Source organism: Pseudophryne corroboree, chromosome 1 (genome assembly GCF_028390025.1).
Source record: "Pseudophryne corroboree isolate aPseCor3 chromosome 1, aPseCor3.hap2, whole genome shotgun sequence".
Classification (NCBI taxonomy): Eukaryota; Metazoa; Chordata; class Amphibia; order Anura; family Myobatrachidae; genus Pseudophryne; species Pseudophryne corroboree.
In genome coordinates, this window is record NC_086444.1 from 106,205,122 (window position 1) to 106,226,857 (window position 21,736).

Consider the following 21,736-nt stretch of genomic DNA (forward strand, 5'->3'; position numbering starts at 1 on the left):
CTGTAACCTTGACATAGGGCCTAATTCAGATCTGATCTGATCACTGCTGTGCGCTTTCGCATAGCGGGCGATCAGATCTGAACTGCACATGCCTATACATCGCAATGTGCCAGCGGGTCGGACGGCTACAATGGGCTTCGCCGATCAGCGACGGGATGGTGCGAAGGATCCATTCACACGGGCGTTCGCACGGAGATTGACAGGAAGAGGCCGTTTGTGGGTGGCAGCTGACCGTTTTCAGGGAGTGTCTGGAAAAATGCAGGCGGACTCAAGCGTTTTCAGGGAGGGTGTCTGACGTCAGCTCCGGCCTCGATCAACAGGATTCAATCGCACTGGAAGAGTAAGTCCAGGGCTGTGCATAGACTGCACAAAATCAGATTGTGCAGCTCTGCTACACATGCGATCGCACACTTGCACAGCGAAAATACACTCCCCCTGTAGGCGGCGACTATCTGATCGCAGCGCAGCAAAAAACGCAGCCAAGCGGTCAAATCTGAATTAGGCTCACAGACCTTACTGCAGTGTCGGACTGGGGCATGAAGGGCCCACCGGGGGAATGCTGTTGTAGGGGCCCATACTTAAGGGTGTGATCAGACTCCAGTGGGAGAGTGGCCAACACCACAGAGGTTTGGCTAACCATTACAGTGTACGTGTTCTGTGCCCCTTGGTAAATGTATAATAAACCATATTCTTGTGAAGTATAATGTAACATAAGTATAATGCATAATTTAAGTGCACTTGGATAGAGTCTGGAACCTGATCCCTAGAGGAGGAGGAGGGCCCACCGGTGGTTTCCCCCGTTCCCTGTGGGCCAGTCCAAGCCTGTGTACTACCTGTACATTTTTGGAATCTGGACCTGCCTTTGTACATCCAATTACTCATAAGAAGTTCCGCATCCAACATTATCTCACGTGCTCTACGCAATTCATTATTTATGTACTCCAATGTCCAAGTGGCTTATTGTATGTTGGACAAACCATTAGAATGTTTAAAGAGCGTATGGCGCTTCATCGCTCTGCTATCAAGGCTGCCTTGGAGAATAAAGAGAACGATCAGCCAGTAGCACGACATTACAAAGCTGCTAATCATCAATTACACCAATTAAAATATATGATCGTGGATCATGTCCCTGTGTTGACCAGAGGAGGAGATCGGGCTAAAAGACTTTCACAGAAAGAGACACAGTGGATTTATCGTCTGATCACTCTGGTCCCCCATGGGTTAAATGAGCAGATTGTCTGGAATGTTTTCTTATGAAATTTTTCTGAAAGTTACCTGTATCTATGGTAGATTATCAGCATCTAATTCTGAGTATCCATACATAGTTGTCATCTAAGATTGTGAACAACAATAGTATATTTAGTTTTATTGTTACTATTTCATAGTGTATAGTTATTTTGTATCATTCATTGGCATCTAGTTATGCCTTACCCAGTAAGAGATTTTTAAACCTTAATGTTTTTTCACACTGATCACTGCACACTTTTTTCCATTTCTGTTTTTATTAGTATCTGGCCCCCCTGGTGATCCACAGACGCGGCTGTATGAGGCTTCCGGCATCTGCAATTGCCAGGCAACGGAGTGACGTCACCAGACATGACTCGATCCCCGGAGCTGCTCGGATGTCCTGCCCACGGCCTGCGGACGGAAGCCAGCACGATGGGCCTCTTTCAGATACATTTATAAGGTAACGTGCACTACAGCTCCTTGTTCATGACATATATATAAACTACTGTATATGTGACAGCAATTTTTAGAGCCTGAAAGACAGAGTGACATCATTTCAGGTCCTTCCTTTTCTCCAAACCATGAAAAGATATTTGTAAACAATAAATAAATATCAGCGTTTACGAACTCAGTGCCAACTGGAACGAGTATAAGCCTCGTGTACAGTCAGTATACAATATTAAATCAAATTTGTTCTTTGATGGTAAATAAGTGGATAATAATCAGTCTAAACTTCAACATATACAAACTTTTGCCTACAATAGAATCAGTGGAAATACATATAAAGAAATGAGAATACTAATCTTTAGGGCAGAGGTAAGTAACCTATGGATCTGCAATTATTGTGGAATAATATAGTGGGGAGTACTAGGTTGCCTAGTGTAATAATTTGACAATGATATGTAGATAATATGCTATGTAATCTAACAGCTCCACGTATGCCTATGGAACTGTGCTTTGCTTCATAATATAGAGGGGGTATAAAACGGTTGAATGACGATTTGGGGAACACAATCCATAATTTACTGTAGGGCTGTTATAAGGAATTGTACAAAACATCTTTTCTCTGGAAACACCATTTTGCTACAAAATTGACCCTCTAAATCCATTTGGCAACTGATAATGGATACAAGTGCTTGTAGGAAGCCTCAATTGATATGACAGACAGCACCTGTCACTGTGGGAGAGGGTCCACCGCCGTGTGCTAACGTAGAGGAGGGGGTTAGAAAGGTGGAAACCTCCTTAATCCACAACAGCCTAGGCATGTATCTAATGCGGGAATCTAAATGCAGCGTTTTATCTTCTAATCTCTTCTGAGCAGCATGCAGTTTATCCTTGATGTCATGCTGTTATAGCACCTGTTACACAGTTTGCTTGTTACTGTTTTTGTTGTGAATGTGTGCGTGTGTTTCATTAGTACTATTGTACATGCTCCTCACACTATGAATGGTCATTTTCTGAACAAGAATTGCCTGAATCTATTCCTTCCTTCCTTCCAATGATGTCTGATCTCTATCACCTTTGGGGATGTGGCAGTATGAAGCCCTTTTCTGAAGAAAAAGAAACTGTGTGATGGTCCAGAACACAGGTGTCACACACTTAATGTGTCCTGTCCACTTATCTTATTTGGCATATGGTTGCACACTCACAGGTTGGTGCATTCACTGAAGTGCAAAAACAGAAATAACCAACCGAGTTAGAAGGGCCGCTCAAGCTGTGGCTCCAATTAATTTGTATATTTAGCAGCTGTCTGGATAGGCTAGTCACACCTATGACATCATACATACAAACAAGAATAACAGAAATAAGACAGCGCTGACTGAGATGGATTGTCAATCAAATTACAATAATATTTAATGATTTAAAATTGCAATAAAATATTGAATAAAATAGGTCTCACTGCACTAATGAGCTTATAGTCACCATACATATAGAGATTGATCACTTGCCGCTTGATCCAATGTCCCCATGGGACCCGCACAATTGGAATATCCCTTATCCTGGGGTTGTTGCACAATCCCCGGGCCGAATGCTTGTAGTAACAACGCTGGAGGAATAACTGTCCCAGTAGTGTAGCAATACAACAGGAAAGTCCTCACCAGTAGTGCGTAGTTGTGATGATGTTCGGTCCTTATTATATGGATGTGGGTACAAATAGCGCTATTTTGGCAGAGTCCACAGAGGTCCAAGCGGTGATAAGTTTTCAGTGAAAAGGTAACATAAGCTCACACCTGACGCGTTTCACAGCTGACTGCTGCTTTATCAAAGGTCCTTTGATAAAGCAGCAGTCAGCTGTGAAACGCGTCAGCTGTGAGCCTATGTCACCTTTTCACTGAAAACTTATCACCGCTTGGACCTCTGTGGACTCTGCCAAAATAGCGCTATTTGTAGCCACATCCATATAATAAGGAACGAACATCATCACAACTACGCACTACTGGTGAGGACTTTCCTGTTGTATTGCTACACTACTGGGACAGTTATTCCTCCAGCGGTGTTACTACAAGCATTCGGCCCGGGGATTGTGCAACAACCCCAGGATAAGGGACATTCCAATTGTGCGGGTCCCATGGGGACATTGGATCAAGCGGCAAGTGATCAATCTCTATATGTATGGTGACTATAAGCTCATTAGTGCAGTGAGACCTATTTTATTCAATATTTTATTGCAATTTTAAATCATTAAATATTATTGTAATTTGATTGACAATCCATCTCAGTCAGTGCATTCACTGAAGTGCCTAGCTGGTTCCGCAGATGCTACCACCTTGGCCGGCAAATCCATGCGATTTCCTGTACAAACAGGAGCATTTGCATCAGACTAAATGCACAACATCACAAAAAGGCATTTGCGTCGGATTTTTGCATGAAATGTAATTTCAAAAGTCCTTATCCTACCATGGTGGATACTAATCTAATTTTGGAGAAAGATAAAGTGAAGAGAGGTAAAGTAACAACCAACCAATCAGCTTCTAACTGGCATTTTTCTTGCACAGTCTGTAAAATGACAACTAGAAGCTGATTGGTTGGTACTTTATCTCTCTCCATTTTTATCTCTCATCAAAAGTTGATGAATCTCTTCCATGTCCATAACATCATCCAGCTTGGTTGGTTCCTCCTGTCTCTCTGAATACAGCAGCGTTAGCTCAAATACTGCTCTGATACAACATGCAACAGGACCTCTTGTCTTTCATTGTTAACTGCGTTACTCCTTCTCATTGTAATAACTGCTTGCTTACACCTCTATTATGTTATATTGTCCATGTGTCACCTACAGTTACTGAGCAATACCTGCCATGATACTGATCCCCCTGTAAGATTATTGCTGTAGGGAATCTTTTTTTATATATTTGAGTCTGTCTGACAATTATCCAGCTCTAACTAGGGTTATTCTGACTTGGCCTGGTGCCACGGGCAAACATTCACCAGCCGCTCTAATCCTCTGTTCCCTCTATACTTACCATGCTTGGTCCTCGCATATGAATAAGCCACAGTATCCAGCTGCCCTACATTTCTAGGGAGAATCCCATGTTGTAAAGATTTGTCCTGGGAAATCCTGGATTTTGCAATTCTGTAAATTCCATGTAGATTTCACAATCTATTCTTAATTTGAAACTTTATAGGTTGATTTGTAATTAGATGGACCATTTAAAATTGTAACAAGGTTCAGTATACAAGTTGTTATACTAGTAATATACCATGGTTCATATAAGAGATGTGCACCGGACATTTTTCGGGTTTTGTGTTTTGGTTTTGGATTCGGTTCCGCGGCCGTGTTTTGGATTCGGACGCGTTTTGACAAAACCTCCCTTAAAATTTTTTGTTGGATTCGAGTGTGTTTTGGATTCGGGTGGGTTTTTTTTTCAAAAACCCCTCAAAAACAGCTTAAATCATAGAATTTGGGGGTAATTTTGATCCCATAGTATTAACCTCAATAACCATAATTTCCACTCATTTCCAGTCTATTCTGAACACCTCACACTATTATTTTTTGCCCTAAAATTTGCACCAAGGTCGCTGGATGACTAAGATAAGCGACCCAAGTGGCCGACACAAACACCTGGCCCATCTAGGAGTGGCACTGCAGTGGCAGACAGGATGGGACTCAAAAAAAAAATTGGCCCCAAACATCACATGACGCAAAGATAAATAAAAAAATAAAAAAAAGAGGACCAAGGTGGAATTGTCCTTGGGCCCTCCCACCCACCCTTATGTTGTATAAACAGGACATGCACACTTTAACAAACCCATCATTTCAGCGACAGGGTCTGCCACACGACTGTGGATGAAATGACTGGTTGGTTTGGGCCCCCACCAAAAAAGAAGCAATCAATCTCTCCTTGCACAAACTGGCTCTACAGAGGCAAGATGTCCACCTCATCATCATCCTCCGATTCCTCACCCCTTTCACTGTGTACATCCCCCTCCTCACAGAGTATTAATTCGTCCCCACTGGAATCCACCATCTCAGGTCCCTGTGTACTTTCTGGAGGCAATTGCTGCTGGTGAATGTCTCCATGGAGGAATTGATTATAATTCATTTTAATGAACATCATCTTCTCCACATTTTCTGGAAGTAACCTCGTACGCCGATTGCTGACAAGGTGAGCGGCGGCACTAAACACTCTTTCGGAGTACACACTGGAGGGAGGGCAACTTAGGTAGAATAAAGCCAGTTTGTGCAAGGGCCTCCAAATTGCCTCTTTTCCCTGCCAGTATACGTACGGACTGTCTGACGTGCCTACTTGGATGCGGTCACTCATATAATCACCCCACTGGAATCCACCATCACAGGTCCCTGTGTACTTTCTGGAGGCAATTGCTGGTAAATGTCTCCATGGAGGAATTGACTATAATTAATTTTGATGAACATCATCTTCTCCACATTTTGTGGAAGTAACCTCGTATGCCGAACGCTGTCAAGGTGACCAGCTGCATTAAACACTCTTTCGGAGTACACGCTGGGAGGTGTGTGTGTGTGTGTGTGGGGGGGGGAATTGGCAACTTAGGTAAAATAAAGCCAGTTTGTGCAAGGGCCTCCAAATTGCCTCTTTTTCCTGCCAGTATACGTACGGACTGTCTGACATGCCTACTTGGATGCTGTCACTCATATAATCCTCCACCATTCTTTCAATGGTGACAGAATCATATGCAGTGACAATAGACGACATGTCAGTAATCATTGGCAGGTCCTTCAGTCCGGACCAGATGTCAGTTTTCGCTCCTGACTGCCCTGCATCACCACCAGCGGGTGGTTTTGGAAATTTGATCCTTTTCCTGGTAGTTCCAGTGGTGGTAGAAAATGAAGGAGGGGCTGTTGACGGGTCACGTTCCACTTGACTTGACAAGTGTCTCACCAGCAGGTCTTTGAACATCTGCAGACTTGTGTCTGCCGGAAAGAGAGATACAACGTAGGCTTTAAACCTATGATCGAGCACGGTGGCCAAAATATAGTGCTCTGATTTCAACAAATTGACCACCCGTGAATCCTGGTTAAGAGAATGAAGGGCTCCATCCACAAGTCCCACATGCTTAGCAGAATCGCTCCGTTTTAGCTCCTCCTTCAATCTCTCCAGCTGCTTCTGCAAAAGCCTGATGAGGGGAATGACCTGACTCAGGCTGGCAGTGTCTGAACTGACTTCACGTGTGGCAAGTTCAAAGGGTTGCAGAACCTTGTACAATGTTGAAATCATTCTCCACTGCGCTTGAGTCAGGTGCATTCCCCCTCCTTTACCTATATCGTAGGCAGATATATAGGCTTGAATGGCCTTTTGCTGTTCCTCCATCCTCTGAAGCATATAGAGGGTTGAATTCCACCTCGTTACCACCTCTTGGTTCAGCTGATGGCGGGCAATGTTCAGGAGTGTTTGTTGGTGCTCCAGTCTTCGGCACACGGTGGCTGAATGCCGATAGTGGCCCGCAATTCTTCGGGCCACCGACCGCATCTCTTGCACGCCCCTGTCATTTTTTAAAAAATTCTGCCCCACCAAATTCATTGTATGTGCAAAACATGGGACGTGCTGGAATTTGCCCACATGTAATGCACGCACAATATTGGTGACGTTGTTCGATGTCACAAATCCCCAGGAGAGTCCAATTGGGGTAAGCCAATCTGCGATGATGTTCCTCAGTTTCCGTAAGAGTTTGTCAGCTGTATGCCTCTTCTGGAAAGCGGTGATACAAAGCGTAGCCTGCCTAGGAATGAGTTGGCGTTTGTGAGATGCTGCTACTTGTGCCGCCACTGCTGTTGTTGCTGCGGGAGGCAATACATCTACCCAGTGGGCTGTCACAGTCATATAGTCCTTAGTCTGCCCTGCTCCACTTGTCCACATGTCCGTGGTTAAGTGGACATTGGGTACAACTGCATTTTTTAGGACACTGGTGACTCTTTTTCTGACGTCTGTGTACATTCTCGGTATTGCCTGCCTAGAGAAGTGGAACCTAGATGGTATTTGGTACCAGGGACACACTACCTCAAGAAATTTTCTAAGTCCCTGTGAACTAATGGTGGATACCGGACGCACGTCTAACACCAACACAGCTGTCAAGGTCTGAGTTATCCGCTTTGCAACAGGATGACTGCTGTGATATTTCATCTTCCTCGCAAAGGACTGTTGGACAGTCAATTGCTTACTGGAAGTAGTACAAGTGGTCTTCCGACTTACCCTATGGGATGATGATCGACTCCCAGCAGCAACAACAGCAGCGCCAGCAGCAGTAGGCGTTACACTCAAGGATCCATCGGAGGAATCCCAGTCAGGAGAGGACTCGTCAGACTTGGCAGTGACATGGCCTGCAGGACTATTGGCATTCCTGTCTAAGGAGGAAACTGACACTGAGGGAGTTGGTGGTGTGGTTTGCAGGAGCTTGGGTACAAGAGGAAGAAGGGATTTAGTTGTCAGTGGACTGCTTCCGCTGTCACCCAAAGTTTTTGAACTTGTCAATGACTTCTGATGAATGCGCTCCAGGTGACATATAAGGGAGGATGTTCCTAGGTGGTTAACGTCCTTACCCCTACTTATTGCAGCTTGACAGAGGCAACACACGGCTTGACACCAGTTGTCCGCATTTCTGTTGAAATAATTCCACACCGAAGAGGTGATTTTTTTGGTATTTTTTGACCAGGCATGTCAATGGCCTTATTCATCCCACGGACAACAGGTGTCTCCTCGGGTGCCTGACTTAAACAAACCACCTCTCCATCAGAATACTCCTTGTCAATTTCCTCCTCAGCGCCAGCAACACCCATATCCTCATCCTGGTGTACTTCCACAGTGACATCTTCAATTTGAATATCAGGAACTGTACTGTGGGTGCTCCTTCCAGCACTTGCAGGGGGCTTGCAAATGGTGGAAGGAGCCACCTCTTCCCATCCAGTGTTGGGAAGGTCAGGCATCGCAACCGACACAATTGGACTCTTCTTGGGGGATTTGTGATTTAGAAGAACGCACAGTTCTTTGCTGTGCTTCTGCCAGCTTAATTCTTTTATTTTTTTTAGCAGGAGGATGAGTGCTTTCATCCTCATGTGAAGCTGACCCACTAGTCATGAGGAACATAGGAGAGGGCCTTAGCCGTTCCTTGCCACTCCGTGTCGTAAAGGGCATATTGGCAAGTTTATGCTTCTCCTCAGACGCTTTTAATTTAGATTTTTGGGTCATTTTACTGAACTTTTGTTTTTGGATTTTACATGCTCTCTACTATGACACTGGGCATCAGCCTTGGCAGACGATGTTGATGGCATTTCATCGTCTCTGCCATGACTAGTGGCAGCAGCTTCAGCACTAGGTGGAAACTGATCTTGATCTTTCCCTATTTTACCCTCCAAATTTTTGTTCTCCATTTTTTTATGTGTGGAATTATATGCCAGTAATATATCTGGGATTAGACGGCAGTAATGTCTGGAATTAGATACCACTAGATAGATACCATATACCACTGTGACTGGAATGATGATGACCTATGCACAGTGACAGGACACCACCACAGCACCCTACAGCAACAAGATGCAGCACAAGACACTGGACTTTTAGTCACCACAATGTAGCACTGACATTGAGCACAGATATTAAGCACTGTTCAGGATACTAGAAGTGACACGAAGCTGCAAGATACAGCAATGGACTACTGTACTGTACTACTATATACTGATGGTCACCACAATGCAGCACTATACTACTATATGCTGCTGGTCAACACAATGCAGCACAGATATTGAGCACTGATCAGGAGAATAGAACTGAGTCTGACACGGAGCTGCAAGATACAGCAATGGACTACTGTACTATACTACTATATACTGGTGGTCACCACAATGCAGCACTGTACTATTATATACTGGTCAACACAATGCAGCACAAATATTGAGCACTGATCAGGAGAAAAGAACTGAGTCTGACACAGAGCTGCAAGATACAGTGATAGACTACTGTACTGTACTACTATATACTGGGGGTCACCACAATGCAGCACTGTACTACTTTATACTGGTCAACACAATGCAGCACAGATATTGAGCACTGATCAGGAGAATAGAACTGAGTCTGACACAGAGCTGCAAGATACAGCAATGGACTACTGTACTGTACTACTATATACTGGTGGTCACCACAATGCAGCACTGTACTACTATATACTGGTCAACACAATGCAGCACAGATATGGAGCACTGATCAGGAGTACAGAACTGAGTCTGACATGGAGCTGCAAGATACAGCAATGGACTACTCTACTGTACTACTATATACTGGTGGTCACCACAATGCAGCACTGTACTACTATATACTGGTCACCACATTGCAGCACAGATATTGAGCACTGATCAGGAGAATAGAACTGAGTCTGACACGGAGCTGCAAGATACAGCAATGGACTACTGTACTGTACTACTATATACTGGTGGTCACCACAATGCAGCACTGTACTACTATATACTGGTCACCACAATGCAGCACAGATATTGAGCACTGATCAGGATACTAGAACGGAGTCTGACACTGAGCTGCAAGATACAGCAATGGCCTACTGTACTGTACTACTATATAGCACTGGTGGACATCACAATGCAGCACACTGAGCACAGATATTGAGCTTTTCAGGCAGGTAACATAGCCACGTCCTCTCCGCTCAATCGACAATGCACGAGTAAAAATGGCGGCGACGCGCGGCTCTTTATATGGAATCCGAATCTCGCGAGTATCTGACAGCGGGATGATGACATTTTCCCCCGTTCGGGTTTTGCGTGTTAGGCAGGAAGAACCGAGGCTGCCTCGGACCCGTATAAACCACGTGAAGTTCGGGGGGGTTCGGATCTCGACGAACCGAACCTGCACATCTCTAGTTCATACAGAGCAGAGGTTCTCACCTCCAATCCGCAAGTCCCCACATGTATAGGAAGAAATTAATGTTGGTGGGACTAATATGTTTTATATTTCCAATTCCACTGTTCCGTAGCCACTCTATTAAAAAAAAAAAAAAAATAGTATAAAATGACTCTTTCATGAAAAAGGCACAATTTATCTATTAGGGGCAGATGTACTAAGCAGTGAAAAGAATGGATAAGTGAGCTAGTGGAGAAGTAGCCCCTGGCAACCAATCAGCATTGAAGTAGCATTTATAATTTGCATACTATAAAATTATAAAGAGCAGCTAACTGGTTGCCATGGGCAACTTCTTTACTGGCTCATTTCTCTACTCTTTTCACTGCTTAGTAGATCTCCCCCTTAATCTCTACAGTGAATTAGGGGGAGATGTACTAAGCAGTCATAAAAATGGAGAAGTAAGCCAGTGGAGAAGTTGCCCATGGCAACACATCAGCATTGACGTAACATTTATAAATTTGCATACTATAAAATTATACAGAGCAGCTGATTGGTTGCCGTACGCAACTTCTCCTCTGGTTTACCCCTCCACTTTTATCACTACTTAGTCCCCCTAAATCTGGAGATGATACTTCCTTTCTTTGTTAATTGTATTACTATAAATGCACAATGTATTAAACCTTTTAAGATGGTCATTTTAAAACCATAAAAAACATAAGTACTGAGATTTTGGGGTAAATGTATGAAGCAGTGATAAGAGTGGAGAAGCGAGCCAGTTTGGGCAACCAATCAGCTGCTCCGTACAATTGTATAGTATGCAAATTGTAAATGTTACTTCAACGCTGATTGGTTGCCATGGGCAACTTCTCCACTGGTTCACTTCTCCACTCTTATCACTGCTTCATACATTTACCCAATAAGGAGCAGATGTACTAAGCCTTGGATAGAGAGATAAAGTGGCGAGAGATAAAGCAACCAATCAGCTCATGTCATTTTTCAAACACAGCCTGTATACTGACAGTTAGGAGCTAATTGTCTGTTTCTTTATGTCTCTACACCATCAGCGTTTCTATCATGGGTGCAGTGTGCGCGGTGCACATGGGCCCCTGGGTCTAGGGGGGGCCCACACCGCACCCATATTTTAGTACTCACCTCTCCAGAGTCCGGCATCGGGTGCTGCAGCCTCATCCATCGCGCAAAAAATCTCTTCCAAAATAGCCGCCGCGCATGCGCAGTTTGAATTTTGTCTCTGGAACATGGCTACCCTGTAGCATATTAAATCTGCGAAATGATGGGTACCTACCATAAAGATAAAATTGTCTGACTTATTGATTAAAAAAATGTACATTTTAGCTTTTTAACTTGTTAGAATTTTTTTCAGGATTATTTTCTTTTTTAATGGACATTGCATTAGTACAAATGCATGAGTAACAGGTCAGCAGTACAACTAGATCCATCCTAAGTGAGAGTAAACTATACACAGCTATAGTCAAATACTGTAATTTACTATTATAGGACCCAGAATCATGTTTGGCTAGAGTAAAAATTTACTTATAATTAGCTCCCTCAATGGATCTTTGTAGATTATTTTACAGATGTGTCCTCAAACACAGAGCAACTTTATGGCACACAGGCTCAGATTTATCAAGCTTTGGATAGTGATAAATAGCACCGCACCGGGGGTTAACACTTGTAGTGCCGCCTTGTGCTTCTGGGCAGCAGTCAGCACTGAGCGCTGCGGCCCTGGACAGGTCATCCCGGCTATAGCAGCTCCTTTACATCCCGCTCCCCCGGTGCAGCATGCCAGGGGTAAAACCACCACTTCAGCGGCTGCCAGAGAGGTTTTGGCTGTAGCAGAGCAAACATTTAAAAAAAATCACTTTGAAACTGGAGCCCTTTGTCCCTTAAAAAATGGTGCCCTGACAATAAGCATGAAAACGATGGCAACGAGCATGAAGCCGCTGGCAATGAGCATGGAACACAGGGCATGAAACCACTGGCAACGAGCATGAGACCCCTGGCAATGAGCATGAAACCGCTGGCAACGAGCATGGAACCCAGGGCATGAAACCATTGGCAACAAGCATGAAACTGCTGGCAATGAGCATGGAACCCAGTACATGAAACCATTGGCAACGAGCATGAAACCCCTGGCAATGAGCAGGTAATTTAAAAATAATTAGTTGCCTTACTGTGGGCATAATTTGTAGGGGGACATTATTGTGTGTGGAGCATAAAATGGTGTCAGGGGCATAACTGTATGTGGCATAATGTGTAATGGGTATTACAGTTTATGGCATAATGGGTGGCATAATGTGTAATGGGCATTACGCTGTGTGGCGTAATGTGGAATGGGCATTACGGTGTGTGGAATAATGTGGAATGGGTATTAAAGTGTGTGGTATAATACAAAATGGGCATTACGGTGTGTGGAATAATGTGGTATGGGTATTAAAGTGTGTGGTATAATACAGAATGGGCATTACGGTGTGTGGAATAATGTGTAAGGGGCATTACAATAAGGAGCAGAAATGACAAATAATGTAAAGTACATAAATCAGTTTGTTTTTTTCCTTGTGTTTTTGTTTTTCCTGTGTTGTGTAGAGGGCTCTACCTGGCATAATGTGTATAAGGGGTACTACTGTGTGGTGTAATGTGACTATTGGACACTACAGTGCGATGTAATGTGAATTGGTACTATTCTGTGGCCACACCCCCTTCCCCATGAAGCCATGCCCCTATTTTTTGACGCGCGTCTTCTGTGTGCAACTCTTCCCTTTTTTCATGCCCCCACTTCAAAATGTCCACTTGGACCACTGCATATATATATATATATATATATATATATATATGTTTATTTATCAAAGGACCCAGACCATGCATTCTCTAATGGATAGCCTCTGTGGTGGCTGGACACACCCATAAACATGGGCCCCTACAACTGCATTCCCCCAGTGGGCCCTTCATGCCCCAGTCCGACACTTCTCCTAACTGTCATTTTTTAACACAGCCTGTAACATGGCAGTTAGGAGGTGATTGGCTGGTACTTTCTCACAGTGCAATTTATCACTCTCCAAGGCTTTATAAACCTGGGCCACAGTGTGATACGGCCAGTGCAACTGAGACACCTGAGACACCCTAGGAGTAGGGAACATACATATATATATATATATATATATATACACACACACACACACACATATATATATATATATATATATATATATATATTGCATCCTAGTCGCAGATGCAGTGAAAAGCATCACACTGTGTATAAGAGATTCTAGGCTGTGACTATGGGGATAATTCAGACCTGATCGTTAGGCTGCGTTTTCGTACAGCAGGCGATCAGGTCCAAACTGCGCATGCGTATGCACCGCAATGCGCAGGCACATCGCACGGGTACAAAGTGGGTTTGTGCGACGGATCCGAAGGAGATTGACAGGAAGAAGGCGTTTGTGGGTGTCAGCTGACCATTTTCAGGGAGTGTCTGGAAAAACGCAGGCGTGTCCATGCATTTGCAGGGAGGGTTCCTGACGTCAATTCCGGTTCCGGACAGGCTGAAGTGATCGCAGCGGCTGAGTATGTGCTGGGCTACTCAGACAATGCACAAAATCTGTTTGTACAGTTCTGCTACACATGCGTTCACACACTTGCACAGCAAAAATACCCCCCCCCCCTTCCCTGTAGGCGGTGACTATCTGATCGCAGCAGTACAAAAATCGCTTGCTAGCGATCAGGTGTGAATTAGGCCCTATAACTGCACAGGAAATGCTGTTGTACACAAAAAAAGTCGCAGATGAAGCACAATGGAACCTGGCCTAATCTGGTGCACTGAGAGGGCTATTTAGAGCGACTGAAGCCACAGCACAAAAGGACACATCTATATGTGATAGACCGATATGCATAAAACATATGCAAACCATTCACATTTACAAAGAGATCACACCATTTCCTATATGCAAATTTGTTTATTAGTTTTCAAAAATCAGAATTGACTGATGAACATCAGAGCTGCTAAGAGTTCACAATTCAGTAAAAGTTCCATTGTTTGACATCTGTCATGATCCAGAGTGTTAAGTACATCTTATTTACCTTTGCGGTGTCTCTCCAGGCTGGCCCTCTCACTGTGTCCTCACACGGTTTGTGGATATTGCTGGGGCCTGCGTGTGAGCGCCGCTCCCAGCAGGTGCCTAGGTCTGTCCACACCACCACTGCCCAGCGCTTCCCTCAGTGTCATGTTGTCTCCAAGCATCATTCTCCGCAGTACTCTCTCCGTTGCGCCAGAGCCCAGGCCTTCTTCCTCCAAACCAAAGTTTCCTCCAAAACACTGACATGGGCGCAGGAAGTCACCTGATCGATATCTGCCATTCCAAAAGCTGCTTCCCAGTCAGCTTACCAATGCAGCCAATCACAAGTGACTGATACCTATAAAGGGAGCAACCTGGCCACTCCCAAATTGCCAGTACAATGTTGCATCCTCAGTGTATGCAGCTCTTTGCTGAGCTCCCTGATACTAAGGTGTCAGTGCTACTAATCTAGTTCCAGTCCAGACACTATCTGGCTCCAGTTCCTGATGCCAATCCAGTTCCAGCCCGGTCATTATCTGGTTTCAGTTCCTGCTTCCAATCTGGTTCCAGCCCTTTCATTATCTGATTCCAGTTCCTGCTACCAATCCGTTTCCAGCCCGGTCACTATCTGGTTCCAGTTCCTGTTATTAGCCCGGTTCCAGTCCAGTTATTGTTTGGTTACAGTCCAGTCTCCTCTCCGGATCCAGTCGTCATTTCTCTTTCAATCCTTTGGCCAAGCCACTGCTAGAGAACCAACGTAACTCATAAAGTCCACTAACCTACATACCTGTTTGTGCACATCACTCCATTAGTAGGATTTGGATAAAGCTTCTGCACTCTCTCCAGTGTCCAGCTGCTCCGGCTCCAGCCTCATACGCCAACCCAAGCCTACCCAAACCCACAGGTATGACAACATCTGTATTGCATTATTAATTTATCTTTATTTAAGCCCAATCTAGTTCCACTGCAATTGCACCTCATTTTGCATTTAGGTGTCAAATAACATATACCTCTCTGGCCAATGAGACCTACATTTTTGGAACCCTGGATCTTGAACTGTTATGGGGGCCCCGTCGCAATTAGCAACAACAGGGCAACATCCAACAAGGTCCAAAGGGCCTTGCTGTCCTTGCAAAGACCTCAAGACCCAAATGGTGGAAAACGGGGTGGTGGGGTGGAATCTATTCAGTGAGCCTCTTTCCTGATTACAGCACCCCCTCCCCCCTGGCCCCTTTAATGTCTACCTCTCACAGCACTCCCCCCCTTTAATAATAATCTAACAGCACCCCCCATCATTAATCACCTCATAGGCACCCCCTCTTTCAATAATTACCTCACAGAGCTCCAACTTCATCATTCACCTCACAGCACTCTCTTTCCCCTCCTCTCTTCAATAAACACCTGACAGTACACACCGCTCAGCGCCAGCAAAATTACCTTATTAGCAAACTTCCCTTATTGTCCCGGGCTCCTTCTCACCTTTCATTTCTCCTAGCCTCATTCCTAGGACAGGCCCTCTCAGACTCCTCCATTCCTGGGAATGTCACAAAGAGAAATTTTGTAGGCTGTCGGGAATTGTAGTTTAAAACGGATACATTGTAGTTTAAAATGGATACATGTTTCACAATTTATGTTTAATCAATAATTTATTCTTATTTATTATACTAAGTACCGCTGATCACTAATTGAAAGCAACTTATTATATTTGGGAAGTGTAATTGTTATTTATTATGTCTATAATTTGGTTTACCACATTATCAATATAGTCACATTATTTTATTCTGGCAGAGTGATTGTTAGTATCAAGGCATCAAGTCTATCATACACTTTCTATAATATATATATATATATATATATATATATATATATATATATAGAAACAAAAAGTACAGCACTCACCAAAATAAGCTCAATTATCCTCACAACATCTCTGGATAAATGAATAAACGATGGGGGTTTAGTTAGTGAATTGGCCAATGCACGGAAGCCTGCATACCGCTCCACGGTACCCCACCTTCATGCAGGTCCTACACTATCACCAAATCATCTAAATTAAAACCTGGCAACTGTATCTCATAATATAACTGCAAAAATGCCCACTTGGTGTAAGGTATACCTGCCATGAACTGCATGGCTTTTAAAGGTACACTATTCACCTGACACTGGCTAATCATTTACTAAAGGGCAGCTGACACAGGTTTAAGATAATTGGGGTGCATGAACAGAGTTTGTGGCCACAGTTAATGAGTTAACCAGGGGTTAACCCTAAAATATACCAGCATACAGAAAACCACAGCACTCGCCACCCCAGAAGTGGGGTGCAGTATCCGCACTCGCCACTGATGGGGTGGGGTGCATGTAGCCCATGGCCACCTACTCAAAAATATAGAAACAAGCACCCCACCCTATCAGTGGCGAGTGCGGATACTGCACCCCACTTCTGGGGTGGCGAGTGCTGTGGTTTACTATATGCTGGTATATATATATATATATATATATATAGTCTATTCCAGAACCAACTGATATAACACTGAATTTTCGTCTGACCTCCATCTTGAAAGAAGCTCCTGAAAAATACTTTCTGCCAACTGTCAATCATTATTTCATTTCAATATATATATATATATATATATATATATATACACACACACATATATACATACAGTGCTCGAAGTGGGCCGGTATACAACGGTATGGTATACCGGCACTTCTTCGATCACTGACTCTGCCCCCACCGCCGCATCGAGCTCTCGCTCCTTTGACCGCGGCGCTACTATTTCAAATCCGCAGCAGACTGGCAGCTAATCAGGAGCGACCTGATTGGTTGCCGGTCCACGGCAGATTTGAAATAGTAGTGCCGCGGTCATAGCAGCAGTGCCGCCGACCACAGCCTCCTCCTTCCTGCACCACCGCCGCCCTCTGCCTCCTCCTCCTTGCTACACCGCCGCCGCCCTCAGCCACACCATCACCCTGCCGCCGGCCTCAGTCCTTCTCTGCACCTTCGCCTCCTCCGCACCATGCCGACTGCAGCCTCCTCATCCACCGCAGACCACAGCATCCTTAGCACCGCCGATGCTAAATAGGTAATCTTACCCTGCTGCCTTTCTCTCTCCCTAGTCCCTACTGTATGCCCTTGTTGTCCCTCTCTCTGTCACTCTCCCTGTCCCTATGTCCCTGCTGTCACTTTCCCTGTCCCTCTGTCACTCTCCCTGCCCCTATGTCCCTGCTGTCACTTTCCATGTCCCTCTGTCACTCTCCCTGTCCCTGCTGTCACTTTCCCTGTCCCTCTGTCACTCCTCCTGTCCCTATGCCATTGCTGTCACTTTCCCTGTCCCTCCGTCACTCTCCCTGTCCCTACTGTCACTTTCCCTGTCCCTCTGTCACTCTTCCTGTCCCTATGCCCTTGCTGTCACTTTCCCTGTCCCTCTGTCATTCTCCCTGTCCCTATGTCCCTGCTGTCACATTCCCTGTCCCTCTGTCACATCTCCCTATCCCTATGTCCCTGCTGTCACTCTCCCTGAATTTTGTCTCATTCCATGTGGCATAATGTGAATTTCGGTTCATTCTGTGTGCTATAATGTGATTTTCGGCTCATACCGTGTACTATAATGTGAATTTTGGCTCATACCATTTGCTATAATGTGAATTTTGGCTCATACCGTGTGCTATAACGTGAATTTCGGCTCATACCATGTGCTATAATGTGAATTTCGGCTCATTCTGTGTGCTATAATGTGAATTTAGGCTAATACTGTGTGCTATTATGTGAATTTCGTCTCATAACGTGTGCTATAATGTGAATTTTAGCTCATACCGTGTGCTATAATGTGAATTTCAGCTCATACTGTGTGGTATAATGTGAATTTCAGCTCATACTGTGTGGTATAATGTGAAAGGGGCACCAGTACTAGATAGTATAATAGGTCATACTATTGTGGTGCATAATGTGTATAAGGAGTATATGGTGTGGTAAACTACACTGAAGGACATGCCCCCTTTTGAGTGGCCACATCCCCTTTTCCAGAGCGCACGCGCACCTTTGGTGCGCACATATTTGCGACCTTCACTCTTCCATACCCCCACTTCAAAATTTCCACTTCGACCACTGTATATATATATATATATATATATATATATATACATACATTAGTGACAAATACATAGTGTAGCATCTTGCTGGTGATACAAGATCAAGAGTTAGGCGTTAAGCCGCACTCCCAATAGGCAGACATCTTGGTGGTGGTATGCCTTAGAGACATCCTTACAAGTAGCAGTTTAATAGGTATATCTTGATCTTTTTTTATACAAGCATGTACACAGGGTCTCTTCTTGTGAATTTGTCACTATTGTTTTCAGATTCATAGCCAATGTGAACTATTGGACTTGACTATACAGCTGCCACCAACAATCGAGGAGTGCACCATCTAAAATAATTATTTTTCCTATTTATCACCTTTATGTGTTTATTATTCACTGGGTTGATTGCATGTAATAGTGTTGGAATCATCACTGTTGTATATATAAATTTTATATATATATATATATATATATATATATATATCATGTATATACTGTAGATAGATAGATAGATAGATAGGTAGATAGATAGATAGATAGATAGATAGATAGATAGATAGATAGATAGATAGATAGGTAGATAGATAAATAGATAGAGAGTTATTGTAAAATGTGATTATAGCTTGGAATTCTAAATATTTTAAATATTATCCACCAGCTGTACCTCTATTACTCATGTTGATACTCACTACCTGTCATTAAAAATAAAACACTCATTATGCCACAATTATCATTAGCTACCAAACAATAACCTTTTTTCGTGTTAAAGTGGTTTGTCTGCTCGGAATAATAGGCAGCTTTCAGCTTTATTCATTTAATATGCAGTATTTAAACACGATTTAATGCACTCTCCATTTTCAATTTAACATGCAAAAGGCAAAGTGCATCATAACAGGATGTAACTACATATTAATCAAATTAGCACAACACTTCAAAGGCTCCATGCTTTCTCTCAGCTCGCAGTTAAGAAGTGTGTAATGACAGGAGGAATCAGTGGAAGTTAGCGGTTTTGCCAAGAGAACAAATTGTCTTTAATGCTAAGTAATGTTTATTTTTGCTTGGGTGAAACAATTGTTTAGTAACTCACTGATTAGTTGTAATGGCATTCTAATTGTCAAGTACTGTCATCCCATAAAAATGAAATAGAAAACATTGCCAAAAATGTAAAAAAAAATGTTGTTTCATAAATGTAACTGAACCATAGAACCTCACGACATGTATTTGTTACATTCATTAAATTATTCATTCAGTACTGCTATAGTCCATTGTTTTTGTAGCTAAGAGTTGGAATTACTATTCCGGATTACGTGAAGCCTCATTGTCATATTTGCATTGTTTGTTTGGGTTTAATTCTACCATGAAAACTTTATGCAAAACAAAAAGTGTAAACATAGGGAAAAATGTTCATCAGGTAAGTAACTGCAGAAAAGGTGCTGTTGCCATAATAACCAATCATATTGGAGCTATCATTATACTAGTACTACAGTTTATAAAGGCTAATGTCTGATTGGTAGCAATTATTAGCACCATCTTTTCACTTACATATGGAACAATATTCATAAATATTTTTTTTTTTAATTAATTGTGTAATTAAGGTCTTTGGGGGTCATTCCGAGTTGTTTTTTTCAGCGCTGCAAACAGATAGTCGCCGCCTATGGGGTTAGTGTATTTTCGCTTTGCAAGCGTGCGAAAGCTTGTGCAGCCGAGCACTACAAAAAAGTTTTGTGCAGTTTCTGAGTAGGTCTGAACTTACTCAGCCGCTGCGATCACTTCAGCCTGTCCGGTCCCGGAATTGACATCAGACACCCGCCTTGCAAACGCTTGGACACGCCTGCGTTTTTCCAACCACTCCCTGAAAACGGTCAGTTGACACCCATAAACGCCTTCTTCCTGTCAATCTTCTTGTGATTGGCTGTGAGAATGGATTCTTCGTTAAATCCATCGCCCAGCACCGAACCGCTCAGTACCCATACGACGCGCCTGCACATTGCGGTGCATACGCATGCGCAGTTTTGCCGAGTTTTGACCTGATCGCAGTGCTGCAAAAAATAGCTAGCGTTCGATCAGATCAGAATGACCCCCTTTGTTTTATAAAGAAAATATTTATTTTAAAGAAACATTGAACACCTGATATTTTGAAAGTGGTTGACAATTTTTTTTTTAAACGTCTGTAAAAATCAAAGAAATGATATGTAGATCAAGATAGCAAGAAAACAGTATTTATTTGTCTCCCTTGAAACCATCTTAAATTAGGGCAGGTATGTTATTATAATTCTAAAATACTCCACAAATATTTCTATAATGTGTAGAGGACGATTTCAGATAAGAAATAGAAGAGAAACATTATAAGGCTCAAGGGGTGGTGGTGTATCAAACCTTTGAGAAAGATAAAGTGAAGTTCCCATTCCAACCAATCAGGTTGAAGCTTTCATTTATCAAGTACAGTTTAAAAAAGTGACAGAAGCTTTTCCACTTTTTCTCTTTGCTATATCGCTCCCTAATACCCCTTTCAGACTGCACAAATAACCCAGTATCGACCCGGTATATTGCCGGGCTGACGCGGGTCGCTGTGCATTATGAAAGGGTCACTCCCAAATTCCCGGTTCCCTGACCCGGTAATTCAACCCGGGAGTAAAGAAGGGTTATTCCCAGGTCAGATGCAGTGTGAACGGGTTACTCAAGTCAATGTGACCCAGTACCCGTTCACAGCATAGGGAGAGGCGGTGCGGAGATGATCTCATCTCCCAGCACCACCTCCGCACCTGCCCCCGATGCCGCCATGGTCCCTGCCCCCGATGGCAACCTGACCCCGCATATTGTTGGTTTGGGAAGCCAGTTCTCAGGGTCCAATGCTGGTTCGCACTCAGGAAGGACCCTTTTCTATTTCCCGGGTACGACCCGACATTTGCGATCTGAAAGCGGTATTAGAGAAGTAGCACAATCTTAAAGACTTCAGTGCCGACTTAAGAGCAGGGCCTTCCTACTTCTATGTCTGTTATTACTCAGTTTTGTTTTATCACTGTCGTTTCCAGTTGTTTTGTTTTA

At 43.6% G+C, this 21,736-nt stretch overlaps 1 protein-coding gene and 1 long non-coding RNA gene across 2 annotated transcripts in view; one reads left to right on the top strand and one right to left on the bottom strand.

Annotated features, from left to right (window-relative positions):
• The window catches only part of LOC134957791 (uncharacterized), a 73,040-nt gene that overhangs the window by 10,651 nt on the left and 40,653 nt on the right, over positions 1–21,736 (top strand). The window contains exon 2 of the long non-coding RNA XR_010186837.1: positions 1,509–1,687. This is a non-coding gene — a long non-coding RNA (uncharacterized LOC134957791). The remainder of the gene's footprint in view (positions 1–1,508; positions 1,688–21,736) is intronic.
• Positions 3,944–21,736, bottom strand: part of LOC134932027 (uncharacterized) — a 52,668-nt gene continuing 34,875 nt past the window's right edge. Inside the window, exons 3-4 of the mRNA XM_063926040.1 lie at positions 4,689–4,798; positions 3,944–4,020 (exon numbers count right to left, since the gene is read on the bottom strand). Of these exons, the coding sequence (XP_063782110.1) occupies positions 3,944–4,020; positions 4,689–4,798 (187 nt within the window). The remainder of the gene's footprint in view (positions 4,021–4,688; positions 4,799–21,736) is intronic.